Raw genomic sequence first — 14,567 nt, 5'->3', positions numbered from 1 at the left:
TGGGTTCTAGCACGCATGTCTACGTAAACGTCGTAAACGATTATAAAATGTATAATAATACGCAAGTGTAATATTGCAATTAAATTGAAAAAAAAAAAATGAAAGTCGATATGAATGCATGGTATATATCGTATATTATACGTACTGTGCCCGCATTTGTCGATGTGGTTGGTGGCCTCAAATTCGGGTTGACACAGACACTTTTTATTGCTCCGGTCAATTCTACATATCGACCCGTTGAAATGACAGTCGTCGTTAGATTCGCATTTGTCACCAAATTTTCTCTCTATGACTGAAATAATATGTAAATCAGACAACCATTATTATAAACATTCAGTATAGTGTAAGTGTAGAAAATTAACTGCGCGTTAATGTTATTATTTAAATTATTTGACCGACGTAAAAATCCGTTCGATTAATCCGATTTATATACAACTACAATTGTATGCACATTACATAGGTACGTGTAATGAATGGTGATCACGAAAATTTAATGAGATGTGAACATTTTACTGTAATGTATTTTTATCATAATAATAAAATACTTTATGATAAAAAGAATTATAATTTATAGTTTGATTGTTATTTCTAATATAAATCGCGATAAAAACATAAAAGGTAACCACATTTGTATATTTGTGTTTTGTACTTTCACGAAAAAGAGAAAAGTTTATCACGCTATATTGTAATTATGACGTATAGTACTTGATATAAATAAACAATATTATATATGTTGAAAATAGATAATTATATTACTTACAATCATAAAAATCGGATGAGATAATGATTGTAGCTACACGATGATTTTAGAAATATGTAAACTTACAAGTTTTGTTCAAGATTTCAAGTATATTTTAGATATTATTTTTAATACATAACTTTAAAAAACTATTTACATAACATTGTGATATATAAATACATAATTTCAAATTAATCTTTTTTATTTATTATTACTAGTATTAAATACTTAATTACTTTGTACTACATAATTGGTAAGTATTATTCGTTTATTATTTGTATGTTCATCACGTTATAAAAAATTAAACTGTACAACTTAGTGTATTATAAGTTTTTAAAGAAACTCGATTTGATGAAATTTTCTTATCTTTGTATATATAGTAACAATAATGTTAAAATTAAAATAGTTAAATACTCGTTTATATATCAGTAATAAATATCGATCTTATATTTTCCTAAAAAATAAATATGATAATTTTGTAGATTAACCAAACATATAATTAAATATTATTATTATTTTATTTTATTTTTTTTGATTGTAATTGGTTTCAACGACAAATATTATTAGCTTTTTATTATTAATGTTTTTTATGTGGAAAAAGTTAGCATATAATAAATAAGTTCATGGGAGTATTCAAAATATTATGTTTGAGTATAATCGAGAGACTAGTAATAGTTGATAATTATGTTAAAAATTAAATTGTGTTCATTGAGATATTTAAAATCAGAATTAAATCTATAAATATAATTTATAATTAAACATTTTTTAAAAAACAATTAGATAACTAAAACTTTTTGTTGTAAAACTTTTTTCATATCTGATAAAAAATAATACATTTTTGCTTTTTATCACCTTTGAGTTTATATCCAAGACAGATTTTATTTTATTATATAAATGTATGATTACTATATTTTGATTACACAATATTTATTTTTTTTTAAAATCCTGAGTGGAAAGATAAATGTATTTATTTTACAATGTTATACATCTTATACATTATGTGTATGTATACATGAAAAGTAGTTAAATGCTTTGATTTTCATGATAACAATATTCGTAATATATTGAATTTGCAATAACTAAGTATAAGGTATAGAAAAGGAAAAAGAGAAATAAACAAATTGCAAGATTAATAATCAAAACAATAATAGTATTAGATAAAACTTTAATATACATAGATGATGTATATCCCCCAAATAAAAATTTCATGAGAAAAAAACGATTGAGCTAAAAATAAAGAGAAAACTTTAGGAGTTTGATTTTATTTTAAAATATTTTGAATTTGAATCTTTTTGAGTTCTTTAGAATTTACTATTTTTTCATTTTATTTTACGCAGGTAAATTCTTGAAAATTTTATCCAAGGTTTCTATTATAAGCTATTGATTTACTAATTTTTTTATAGTTTAAAACTATATAATATTTAAATATTTAAGATTTGAAAATGTAATAATTTAATAAAAGGTTTAGTGATAATTATTTATTTGATAAAAAGAAAAATATATCTTCTTTCCAAAAAGTCAAATTAATTTTTTATTAACATTTAAAATGCTGCCTATACATCACAGTGATTTTTTGACATTCGCTGTACAGAAGAAAGGTATTCACTTGTTTACTATTTTTTTTTTTTTTTTATCGAGGTTTTGTATGAAAAAAAAAATATAATAACACGATACGTTAATATTATATAAATAGGTATACTTACGCATAACTATTTATTAAATATTAATCAATTAAAAACTATATATTATTTGATTTTCTAATCATTCGAATTAGTCTCAACAAAATAAGTCATTTATCATGTTTTCCATTACATTTTGGCATTATAAGAATATTTTATGACACAGAGTCCTATCCTGAATAAATGTATAGTTGTTATTGATTTGTTATAATGCAATTCACTTGTTGGTTACTTCAAATAGTTTCGAAAAAACTTCGATAAATGGATTTAATGTTACAATATACAATATGACACTTAAAAAAAAAAAAATCAAAATACCTTATTGTGTGTTTTTCTATTTACTTTGTTCCCTAAACATAATGGTTAATATAGAACTATATTTTGAATAATATTGAAACTTATAAAGTTTTTTTTTAACTTTTTTAAGGTAATTATTTACAGAGAAAATAATTTTTTATTGATTAAAAAAATCAAATTAATTGAAAAATCCACTTAACATAATCTGTGATAAGTTGATTTTATAAGATTGTTACATTATTTTCTGTAGCCGAAGAATTCAATTCAAGCTATATAGTATTGGTTTTTGTACATATTGTTTATTTTACTTAAAAAAATATTGTATAATTTATTTTTAAAGGTTGAATAATAATATGATTTTATTAATCCAATAACGTAAATGTATCGAGTTTAATATTGCAAAAATGGTGCATTTAATTATTTTTACTGTTCAAGGGAAATCTAGGAATTCTAGATTTTTTGCTTTAAGTAATGCATTGTATTTAAATGAATGTTTGGCTTCAAGATGAAATTGTAAGTTTTATTATTTTTTTTTTTTTTTTTTTTTTTAGACATCGTTATATTGAAAAAAAATATCCTATTTTTAACAAAATCTAAATTTTAAAAGTATTTAATATGTATATATTTATAATAATATATTTTTTTTAAGTGTTAGAATTACACGAATAAGCTATCAACCTTGAAATAAAAAATAATGAATATGGAATGAGAATTATCAAAAATAAAATTGAATAGTGAAGTTGATTATATTTATTTTTTATTCGTACAATCTGTATCACTTTTGCCTATACATTACGCCGTGTTATAAATTTGTAACATTTTTAATTTGTGATAATATACTATTCACATAGTGATCAAGTGTGTCAGTAACTTGTGTTGATTGATTAATTCATATGGTAGCTGTTGAATTAAAAGTTGATAAAAAATTAATAGAGTATAAATTTAAAACTTATTGAATATTGTATTTTGAAATATTACTAAGACTAAACTAAAAATGGAATACAATAATAGTATCAATTTGTTTTAAATATTTTAAACACATGTGATCTGATATTTTCTTCGCTATACAGAAAAAAATCGTTCTATATTAAATATGTTTTTGATTATAAAGCAAAATTGTCTGAAAAATAATCGATATAATTGATATAATATAAATTATTTGGTCGCCGTGACAACTGTAACTGTTAGAATAAAAAATATTGATCCAGCTCAAAATATATAAATGTCAAATTGTTGCTAGTCTCTAATAAAATTTCTCGTTTACCATAAGACAGAAAATTCCTGAAAATAATGAAAATTGGGAAAAATGTCTATGTACTATTATTTCCCAAACTTTTTTTTTACTCAAAACCCATTTTAATCTTCAAAATTCTTACATCTGATTAATTTTTTAATATGACGTTTTTGTGGTTTGCTTAAAAACGTTATTTTAGTTACAGTAATTCCCAAGCATCTTTCAAGTATACAAAAGTTAAAAATGCAATGAAAAATTAATTTATTGTATATGAGATATATAAGTATAATACGTATATAAATTATGAATAAAATTGATATTATTCTAATAAGATGAATGCGGAATGCGCTTAATGTTTATCCAAAACTCACATTTGATATAACGTGCATTGGTAGTAATGTGCGATAAAAATTGTTTTAATAATATGATATAACTATGTATAATGTATAATAAGTCATACAACACATTACGATTATGCGACTATTGAAGGAAAATTCATTTGGAAACAGCCATTGCAAAAATTTGGAAAATATTGCTATATTAAATAGATTGTTTGCGCGGTTGTGTTGAAACTGTACAATAATAAATAGGATTTATACTTAGGGTTTATTTGAGGAAAATTTTACTTTGAAATTTCAACATATATGCTATATCAGCTGTTAGATATCTCTTACACGGTATAAACTCAAACATATGTTTTGCATATTTAATATTTTGCGTATTGCGAAAAAATATTAATTTACATTTACATGCTTTTATGGGAAAATTCAACCCTTTGTGTTTTTCTTACGACAACCGAAGATCAATAGATAAATAAATAAATAATATTTTATTAACTGATTTTGCATAATGTGATAAACCATATATTTTTAGATCTTTAAGTATATTTCTGTGCTATAAACTTTGTTACATTACAACCAAAAACCAATCAAAGAAACACACACACACAAATCTTTATATATATATGTCTGTGTGTTATGATTTAATATTTTTTCCGTGTAGCGAAGAAAGTATCAAATACTTTTTTTTTTTTTTATCTAATTTCCAACATAATATTGTTGAATCTCCGTGGTACATCGCCTTGCTGCTTAGTCATTCATAGATATTGTATTTATTTGTATGCCGAGTCATTTGGTATGTTATAACAAAATGAGATTGAAACACGTGGCTTTTACGGGTTCCACGTCGTCGTAGTATTTTGTCCCTTGGGACGTACAATTGCGCGCGCCGACTCTTTGATTGAACACAAATACAACAACTCTGCGGAACGAGAAGTAGAAAACCAGAATAAAAATAGAACGGAAAAAATGTCGAAAGGCCGTTCGTCGTCGCTTCAAAGTAACAAGACGCAGAAATGTTGTATGCAAATTAAAACTACATGTGTATGAATATATTCATAGAGCTATAAACTCACGTCATCCTTTTACGTGTTTATTTTTTGTTCCTTTACGAAATATTAAAAAACGCCATCACACACACACACATATACACTGCTGACAACTAGTGTTTGTTGTTGTATTTTGATTAAGAGTCGTTCATTTCCCTTGCCAATTTTTGTATTTTATTTTTTTGTTTCTTAAATTTTGTCTTGTATTTTAATAATTTGATTAATAGCACTGTATTATAAAGGTGGTAAATTGTTTTTCATTGTACATCAATCAAATTTTGTGATAACAATCATAAATATATATTTTATTAATATTTTAAAAAATGAGTATCAGATAACTAATGAACTAAGTGGCGAACTTTAAAAACTTAAAAATTATCGTATTAAAAATCACTATGTTTAATAGTCTTCAGACAATGTGAGTTCAAAATAAAAATAATATTACGACTTCAGATAATTTTATTCTTATTAAAACTATCAATAACTTACTTGTATAGATTTTATAGTTCCATTAATTAATTATATTCCATAATAAGTTTGCTCATTTAAATTTTTACCAAAGTTAAAAACTCATTGCTTATTAAATAATATTATTCGTTCTTAGTTTTCAATTAGTAGCTATCAGTTTATAATACATTATATTTACATTATTTTTCTTGAATAATTATGTATATTATGTTTATTTTTGTTGTATTTTTTTCTTTTCAATACTTATAATTTATAAGTTTTATTAATATTATACTTTGATGTTTTTGTTATATTAAAGTAGCGTTGAAATCTTAATAAAAAAAGAAATATTTACGCACAAAGTTTATATTATAATTAAAAATTTGATGGCATTTTGATAAACTAATAATTTTTTACATGCATTTTTATTTAACTAATACAAGGGATTTGAAATATAAAGCGTGGGTAATAAATACCTTACTTCAAATAGACATCTTTATATATCATTTATACTGAAGTTTAAAATATGAAATGTAAAAAAAATATTGTATAATATTGTAACATTACACATATCATGCTAGAAAACGTATGATAATTTATACCTACCATAATTATTATACAAAGTACAAACATTGATTTGCAACAACAAGAAAACATTTTCAAGTGTCCCTACAGATCACTGTCATTAAATTGTACTTTAAAAATAATGATGATAATAATAATATAATACACAGCGGTTATTACGTTATGATTTAATATAATTCTCGCTGTCTTTATATAACGTTTAACTGAACGATGCTGTGTTTTAATGTTGTATACTATTTTATTGTACGGCCGTCACGTCAACGGTTCAATGTAATGTAGATATAACGAACACGATTTTAAGTTAACTGTTTTTTTTTTTTTTTTTTTAATGTTTATGTAGTGTATACATTTTTTCTCAAGGTTATTTAAAAATAATTTACTGTACTGCAGGAGCTATCCTTAAAATATATTTATATTTATATTATATTTATCTTTGTATAATATTTTATAAGTATTAAAAAATAAAATAAAATAAAACGATTTTCGCATTTAAATCAGTATAATATTATAATATAATATACTACAGTTCGAAAGCGTTCATTTTCGTTTTCTTGTTTGTTGGCACGAATCTTTCAGTATAGATGTAGTCTGGCGCCAAGTTCTACTCTAGTAACAGCGTTTCACACTTAAGCATACGTCCAAAAAAAAAAAAAAAAAATTGTCAATGTTCTGATCACATTGCACTAGTAAATATTAAATACACATTTATACTATATTTTCTGTTTTTAATTTTTGCAGCTCGGTGCTTATTGCTATAACGCAATTAAAATAATAGTGTTACATCTAATTTGAGATTGAAGTAGCGAATGATTATAACTACTGTTGATATTATGAACTTATTATTACTTCAACAAAAACAATAATATTAGAAGTAGATTTTGCATTGAACACTCTATTTGTCGAATCCAAAAATCACATAATATTATTCAAGACTAAGTACAGGATAAATCATTAAATTTTGTATAGTTGTATGGTTAAATCCATACACTTTTTTAAGATTGTGTCCAAAAACTGAAAATTTTAAAAAAATTACTTAAAAATACATATTTTTGAATGAAAGTTATATTATTTACTATTTATATCTTTATTAAAATAAAAAAAAATATACATATATAAAAAAATTACCGTCAGTTATATTATACTTTCCACAAAAATAACATCAGAATTTTTACATAATACAATCACAACTTCATTTTATTTATAAACATAAGTATTTTGGGTTGTAAGAACATCAAAATTAAAAAAAAAAGTCTATGTTTCTATCAAACCTTTGTTTGAACATAATTTAAGTTATTGACATTTGGAAAATACCGGGTTTGCAGATTAATAGTAGGGTGAAGTATTTTTCTATACAATAAGCTAATTAAGAATGCGTTTTTTTGTCTACCAACTTTTTTTAAGTCGAAATCATGGATGCAATTATATTTATATTACATATACAACTCGAGGCTGTTATTTATGATGAGTTTATAATTATGGATTTTTTTAAAATATTATGTTTATGGCGAATGTGTATAAGGTCATTCGTTGCAGTCGTTGTAAAACTTTTAAACTTTCATAAGTCAAACTGTATCCATAATATAATACTCACTTATCATAAATACACTGCTTACAGAGTTGAACGAAAACAAAGTACACCTACAGAGATTTTAATTTTTACTGAACTTTATTTTGAAGCTATTAATTATATAACTATTAACTATATATTTTATACAATTATTGCGTTTTACCTTTATGCTATTACTATCAAATTTACAAAAACACGAGTTAGCCATTCTTTTTCACCTGTCAAAATAACTGAAAGCATATCAGTCATTTTATCACACATATCACACACATACATATTGTTAGAAACTTTGATTTTTACACGCAATATTTACATAAACAGTCTACTAAAATCGTTATTTTTTTAATGATTTTTTATATAGCGTAGTTATGTTTTGCGTTTATATGTGTGTATGTGTGTGTGTATGTGTGTGTGTATCTGTGTGTTTATATATTAAAACAACGCGTAGAAACTTAATAAGAATTATAATAACTTATGTTTTTACTTGACACAGTTTTGTTTAAATACTTTAAGAATACTTTTTATAAAAATAAATGGTAACTAATATGTCGAAAAATCAAACTTTAGACAGTTTATTTTGTTTTTTCCATCATAATACTATGGATAATATTATTTATATTTATATTCATTCGAAATCCTATACAAATTAGAATGAAACCGTATATAATCACTGTCAAACGGTATCTTTGCAACGAACCAATTTAGATTATCTATTGTACATATTATATAAACATAATTAATCATCTATCGTGTACTGTGTACTGAAATTACAATTGTAATTAGGCAATAATGAATTGGAATGAAATTACTTTCCAACACGATTTGCTTATTATTAATAAAGTGTTTTCATTTGTTAATCCGATTTATTTTTATAAAATGTAAATACTCTATAATTAATTTTGAAAAATTAGGGCTTAAAAATATACTAAATCTGTAATTTAAAATTCAATAATTCAATAAATACCTATACACTATTTTAGACCAATAACACTAAACACTAATAAAGAATTAAAAAATGATGTTATAATAAATTATATTTGACTATTGAAAGAAAATAGTGAAACTAGTCATTTTCAATGATTAAACACAAATTAGCTTTTGATGATTTATTCTATTTAGGTGTATTTATTGTTATCAATTATAAATAAATTTTAAATTATTATCATAATGCATTTACCTATATGTTTAGTATTGAAAATAATAGCACATTTAAATTGCATAGAATTTGTCATACTTTATTATGAAATAGATGTTAAGTTATAAACTTAAATCATCGACATTTTTTTGTTTCACATTTCTGTGTATAATCACCTTAAAATTTCATTATTTACTATTTTTGGCATTGGACCTACCGTTCTAATAACACGCATAAAAATATAGACGGAGATTCTAAGACGCCACCGTAATAGGTAATATAATCCTTTGGCACGATAGTGAACGCTGCGAGAATAATATTAGTGAGCCATTAACGTTATATTCTTGTAAGCACAATGACGTCGAAAATGTGTGATAAATATTTTATTAAATTTTTTGAAAAAGTTTTTCAACGTCAGAACGAGTAGTTTTATTTGTGATTAAGTTTCGTGAAGTAAATACGATCACCATGTTATTATTATTTTTTTTTTTTTTTTGAAAATTATATCAACTCTAAGACATATAATGTAAAAGAGTTTTGTGAATTTACTCGTTTACTTATTTAAAAAATTAAACAAGACACTGTTCAAATGCAATATAATTCATGCAATATAAATGTGTTGTTATAGGTGCGCAGGTTACCTAATGGCGATATTTTTACATTAAAAAATGATCATATGATAAAAGTTTTGTCTTATACTTAATGATTTATCTATTATGAATTGTTTGAGTTTTTCTTCTTAATAATATTTCTTCATTAAAACCGCACAGTCGGAACTAATTTTAGAACGTGACGAACACCGTGTAGAATTTATAGTTTTACACAGTTTGATAATTAACTTAAAAGGTCAGAGGAATCATAGGCCTTCTAGCTGCACGTATACACGGTTATTTCTACGTTATAGTTCGTTGAGTACGGTGTTCCATGAAAACATTGAAAATTATCTCACCGCAGTGAGTGAAATCGTGCGTTATTCAAACGTTCAGTTTTTAAGGGCTCTTCACAATAGATATTTTAAACGAATTGTAAAATTTTTCTTGGAAAAAAATTTTTTTTTATTGAAATACAAATTTAAGGACTTATCATTTAAGTTGTGTAAATTTTCATATTAATTTTATATTCATAAATTTCAAAACAAATGTAAAATTTCACTAACTAATATCAGATTATTTTCAAAATATAAAGGACTACTCAGGAACACTAAGTTTATTTTTATATATCGTTATAATAGTATACTTTATATTATATTTATCGTTATTATTATACACAATAATGTATAATGTCAATGTGTATAAATATATATATAATTTTTTTTATTAATCACAAATAATTTGAATTTTACAAATAGGCTATTAAAAATATATATTGTGTAATAATTTTCTTAAAATGTTCAAGATATTTCCGTATTGTGCTTAAATTATAAGAAATACAATCAATAAAACAGATTAAGGATAATAGTGAAAAAATAAAAATTACAATTAAATCTAAACATGTACATTTTTGATACAGAATTTATTTTAATTTTTTGAAATTGATGAAAATACCTAATAAAAAGCTGCAGCATAGTACAGTAGTAAACACATACGAAGTAATATTACATATTTTTTAAAAGGAGATAAACATTGTCAAACATTTGTTGTTTTTAAATTTTATGTTAATATACTAAATACGAGTTTTATAAGCTATTATTATTTAAGCACTAAATCACTTTATACTTCTATACTTAAATCACAGCTGGAAAGAATACTCAGGCTCATGTATTGTGTACATATAGTAGCAACCCGTGGTTAGGAATTTAATTTATGAAAAAAAAACATACAAAAGCACTTTTACAGGAATAATCATATTCCCAGACAAGTAAAATATAAACATAAAAATCTTCACTATACTCAGTGTTTCAATAATATACGCTATTAAAGATAATATACCAACGGGTTTTATTAGATAGTTAATTATTCATATTCAATAATATAATACTGTTATTTAAAATTGATTACATATAATTATTTAATAAGTTACAAATTTATTATGAATAATGTGAAAATCTTAGATAACTCGTTATTTTATTTAAGAAATGATAAATCAATGCCAGTTTACTTTACTTATTAGTAAAGTATATGACATAAATATATTCAGACATTATTTTTCTTACTATACTATAATTCAAATAATTGCATGCATTTCTAATCGTTAGGCATTGAATAAAAAAAGTGTATTTTTAAAACCAAAAATACATGATTTTTAGCATAATTAATACACGCTAAGGTGAATATTTCAGTCGTTGCACTATCTATTTATGCATTGGAAAATATTTTTACTCTCCAGATTTTTAATTATCTAAGATTATCTAAGGAATAATATCACACTGAATGATTCCACGTAATATTGTTATGAACTTGTAATATAATATTATGATAATTACTATGAAAATAATAATATTTTTTATCATTTCCTTACAACAAAGTGATTAGAGATAATACTCAGAAATTAAATACACTACATTATTATGTCAATAGTTTAGAAAAAAAGTTTGTTAGTGTGTTTAAATTAATGATAATTTAAAAAATATGTGGACATGTTATTAATTTAACATGATGCGTTACATTAACATGAACATCATTTTTGATGGATTTAATTATCATTTGATTGTTGATAAATATTATTCTTATATGTATATTAAGAACATAACTACCAAGTTTAAAATAAAAATTATCTTCAAACATATTGTACATTTTAGTACACTACCTATTCAATAGAATATTGAAACTTTGAATTTTGCTTAAAATATTTCATGTTATAATAGTTAAATAATTTGGTAAAAAAAAACGCTTAAAAATAATTAAAAAAAACAAAATCCGTTTTTTCTTTAATTTTTATAAAAACTTTGGAGAATGTAAATAATTTTGTATTTTTTATAGAATATCTTATCGATACTATTCCAATCATGTCATATTAGCATGTTAATGTTTATTTCTATATCGGATACTATATAAATTTGAATTCTACCAATTTTCGAGCAAAGATAATAATTTTTTATTCTAAAACCAATTTAAGTTTTGTCAATAATTATTTATGATATAAATTGCAGTTAAAATGTATAAAGTAAAAACCAAAACTAAATTAACGCAAATGGTTGGCCAAAATGACACTCATAAATATAATACCTAAATTATAGTGTCAAGTTGTTTTTAATTTAATAGTTAATATCTTCGATTTCTTGCAGTATAATTAAAATATCAAAGAATAATAATTGAAAAAAAACTTATTTTAAAGTATACTGCAGTGAACTAAGAAAATTAATACCATTTATTAGGAAACCGTTTCATTAAAAAAAAAAAAAAAATATTGTCTCTTTTACCCTAGTGGGTAGTACTCCCTTTTTATCGCGTCGATCTGTAGCTGAGACACGTACAAGGTATAAACCGATATCGTTCTGACGACAACACGTTTTATCGTTTCTAAAACAATTTAATAAAAAATGTTCGTGTTCACGTCGTACACTCAACTCGGAAATATATTGATAGATTATTACGCAGCGTTTGAGAACAATAAAATATTATTTCCATCAGCGTATGTGTGTGTGGTCATATTTTAGGTAAGGGGCTTAATTTGTTTTTAAATGAAAATTATATTGTCTTAAATGAACAATGCTGAAAACTTATTTTCAAAGACATGCTTGTCTGCCAATGGTTTTTTTTTGTTTTGTTTTGTTTAACTTGTTGAGAGGTAAAAATATAAAGTGCAGTGCATAATAATTAAACAAACGTCGCCTTATAGCAAAAAACGAGTTGAAACTTCTTAGCATATAATATAAAATACTTTAAAAAATTAAATTAGCTCAATACATAAAAAATCGTTTTAATATATATTTTGTATGGCTATGAAATTAATTTTACTGACGAAACGTGAAATTGTTATGAATTATTAATTTGAGGATTTGAGAATTTGTTGAGCTGGGCAAGTCGTGGTTAATCTTACTATCACAACCTCCGTTAAATGATATATACAGTTATATATGTACTGTAATCGTGCACGGGAGATGAAAAAGCTTTAAATATCTATGTCTTAATATTAACAGTCGTACCACTTTTTGAGTAATCCTTTAGCCCTTCGCACGAAATACTTTTCACCCGTTCTTACAGTTCAAACCTTAAGACAACATCGGTTCTGGTTCAAGATTAGTTCACGCATAAATAATGTTTATAGTTCTTGTTTTTAATAGTAAAAATAAAACAATTATTTAAGTTTGGTTTAGTTAGTTTTGAATAAGTATTAAAATAAATTCGTTGTTTTGAATATTGTTTTGTTTAGGCATGTACGCGAAATTTTTTATGTATAAACATATGATATTCAACTTAAATGTACATTCAAATAATTATATTAGATATCAGTATGAGAAAATCTGTTACATTATTTCATTTTAATTTGAAAATTTTTAATAATAAATAAATCGTAGTGCAATAAATTTAAAAAACTGAATAATAAGGCACCATTTCAATATAAGTATTAATATATACATATATATATATAGGTATTGTATGCATATGTGATATCGACATTTTTTATTAGTATAAAAACCAAAAAAAACCGATTAATGTATTTTAATTAATAAATTTAAAGTATTTGATTTCAATTCTAGTATATATATTTTTTAACGACCAACACCAATACCGATTTTTTTAATTTCGATTACCTCTGTTACATAATATGCTTTCAGCAATATTACGGATTAGGTCGATTCAATTATTAAAATTTCCAGACGGTGGGTCCTGTTGTTGTATTCTTTTTTAGTGCTCTTTTTCTTGGATTGAATATTAAATTAACCATCAATAATATATAACTAAACCCATACTGGATTGCTTAGCGTACAGTTATTAATGCATGTGACCGTTAGGATAGAGTGTCTCTGAACTATTCGTGAATAATATATAAATATCTCATGTAGCATGTATACATGAGTTCATCCGTTTAACGTAAGACACCTAATATTTCAAAAAAATACTTACGTTTATTTCATTTACATAATTTACTTAAAGTCATACTTCAAAATAATAGTTTTTGAAGGAAAATAATAATGTATTTTAACATTTTTTTTTCTATTGTTTATTGTTTACTAAGATTTTTTTCTTTTGAATGACAATATACATATTTTTTAATTTCATATTCTAAAGCAGCTTATTTATTTAGTTTATTTATTTCAAAGCATGATAATAAATTATAATAATCAATAAATTATAACTTGTTAAAAATTTTATTTTGATACATCGAAATACTCCGAGCAGAATTTTGTTCAGAATATGAAATTAAAAGTTAAGTTAATCAAAAAAATGAAAACTTAAAAAATTATACATTTTAAGTATTTAAATACTAGGGCAGAGTAATGGTTTAACATTTTCGGGATACCAATGTACCACTTCTTAACGCTCATTTAAATTTTAAATATTTTTTAACTTTTTTTCGTTTTTATTACTTATAGTGTGTCAGAGTATGCATACTT

General features: G+C 23.5%; 1 protein-coding gene across 3 annotated transcripts in view; it reads right to left on the bottom strand.

Moving 5' to 3' along the window:
• The window catches only part of LOC112597251, a 68,684-nt gene that overhangs the window by 18,778 nt on the left and 35,339 nt on the right, over positions 1-14,567 (bottom strand). For all 3 annotated transcript variants that reach the window (XM_025343222.1, XM_025343220.1, XM_025343221.1), the window contains exon 3: positions 146-292. In XM_025343222.1, coding sequence (XP_025199007.1) covers positions 146-292 — 147 coding nt within the window. The remainder of the gene's footprint in view (positions 1-145; positions 293-14,567) is intronic.

Source organism: Melanaphis sacchari, unplaced genomic scaffold (genome assembly GCF_002803265.2).
Source record: "Melanaphis sacchari strain LSU unplaced genomic scaffold, SCAv2.0 Contig395_pilon_pilon, whole genome shotgun sequence".
Classification (NCBI taxonomy): domain Eukaryota; kingdom Metazoa; phylum Arthropoda; class Insecta; order Hemiptera; family Aphididae; genus Melanaphis; species Melanaphis sacchari.
This window is presented reverse-complemented; position numbering and strand designations above follow the sequence as displayed.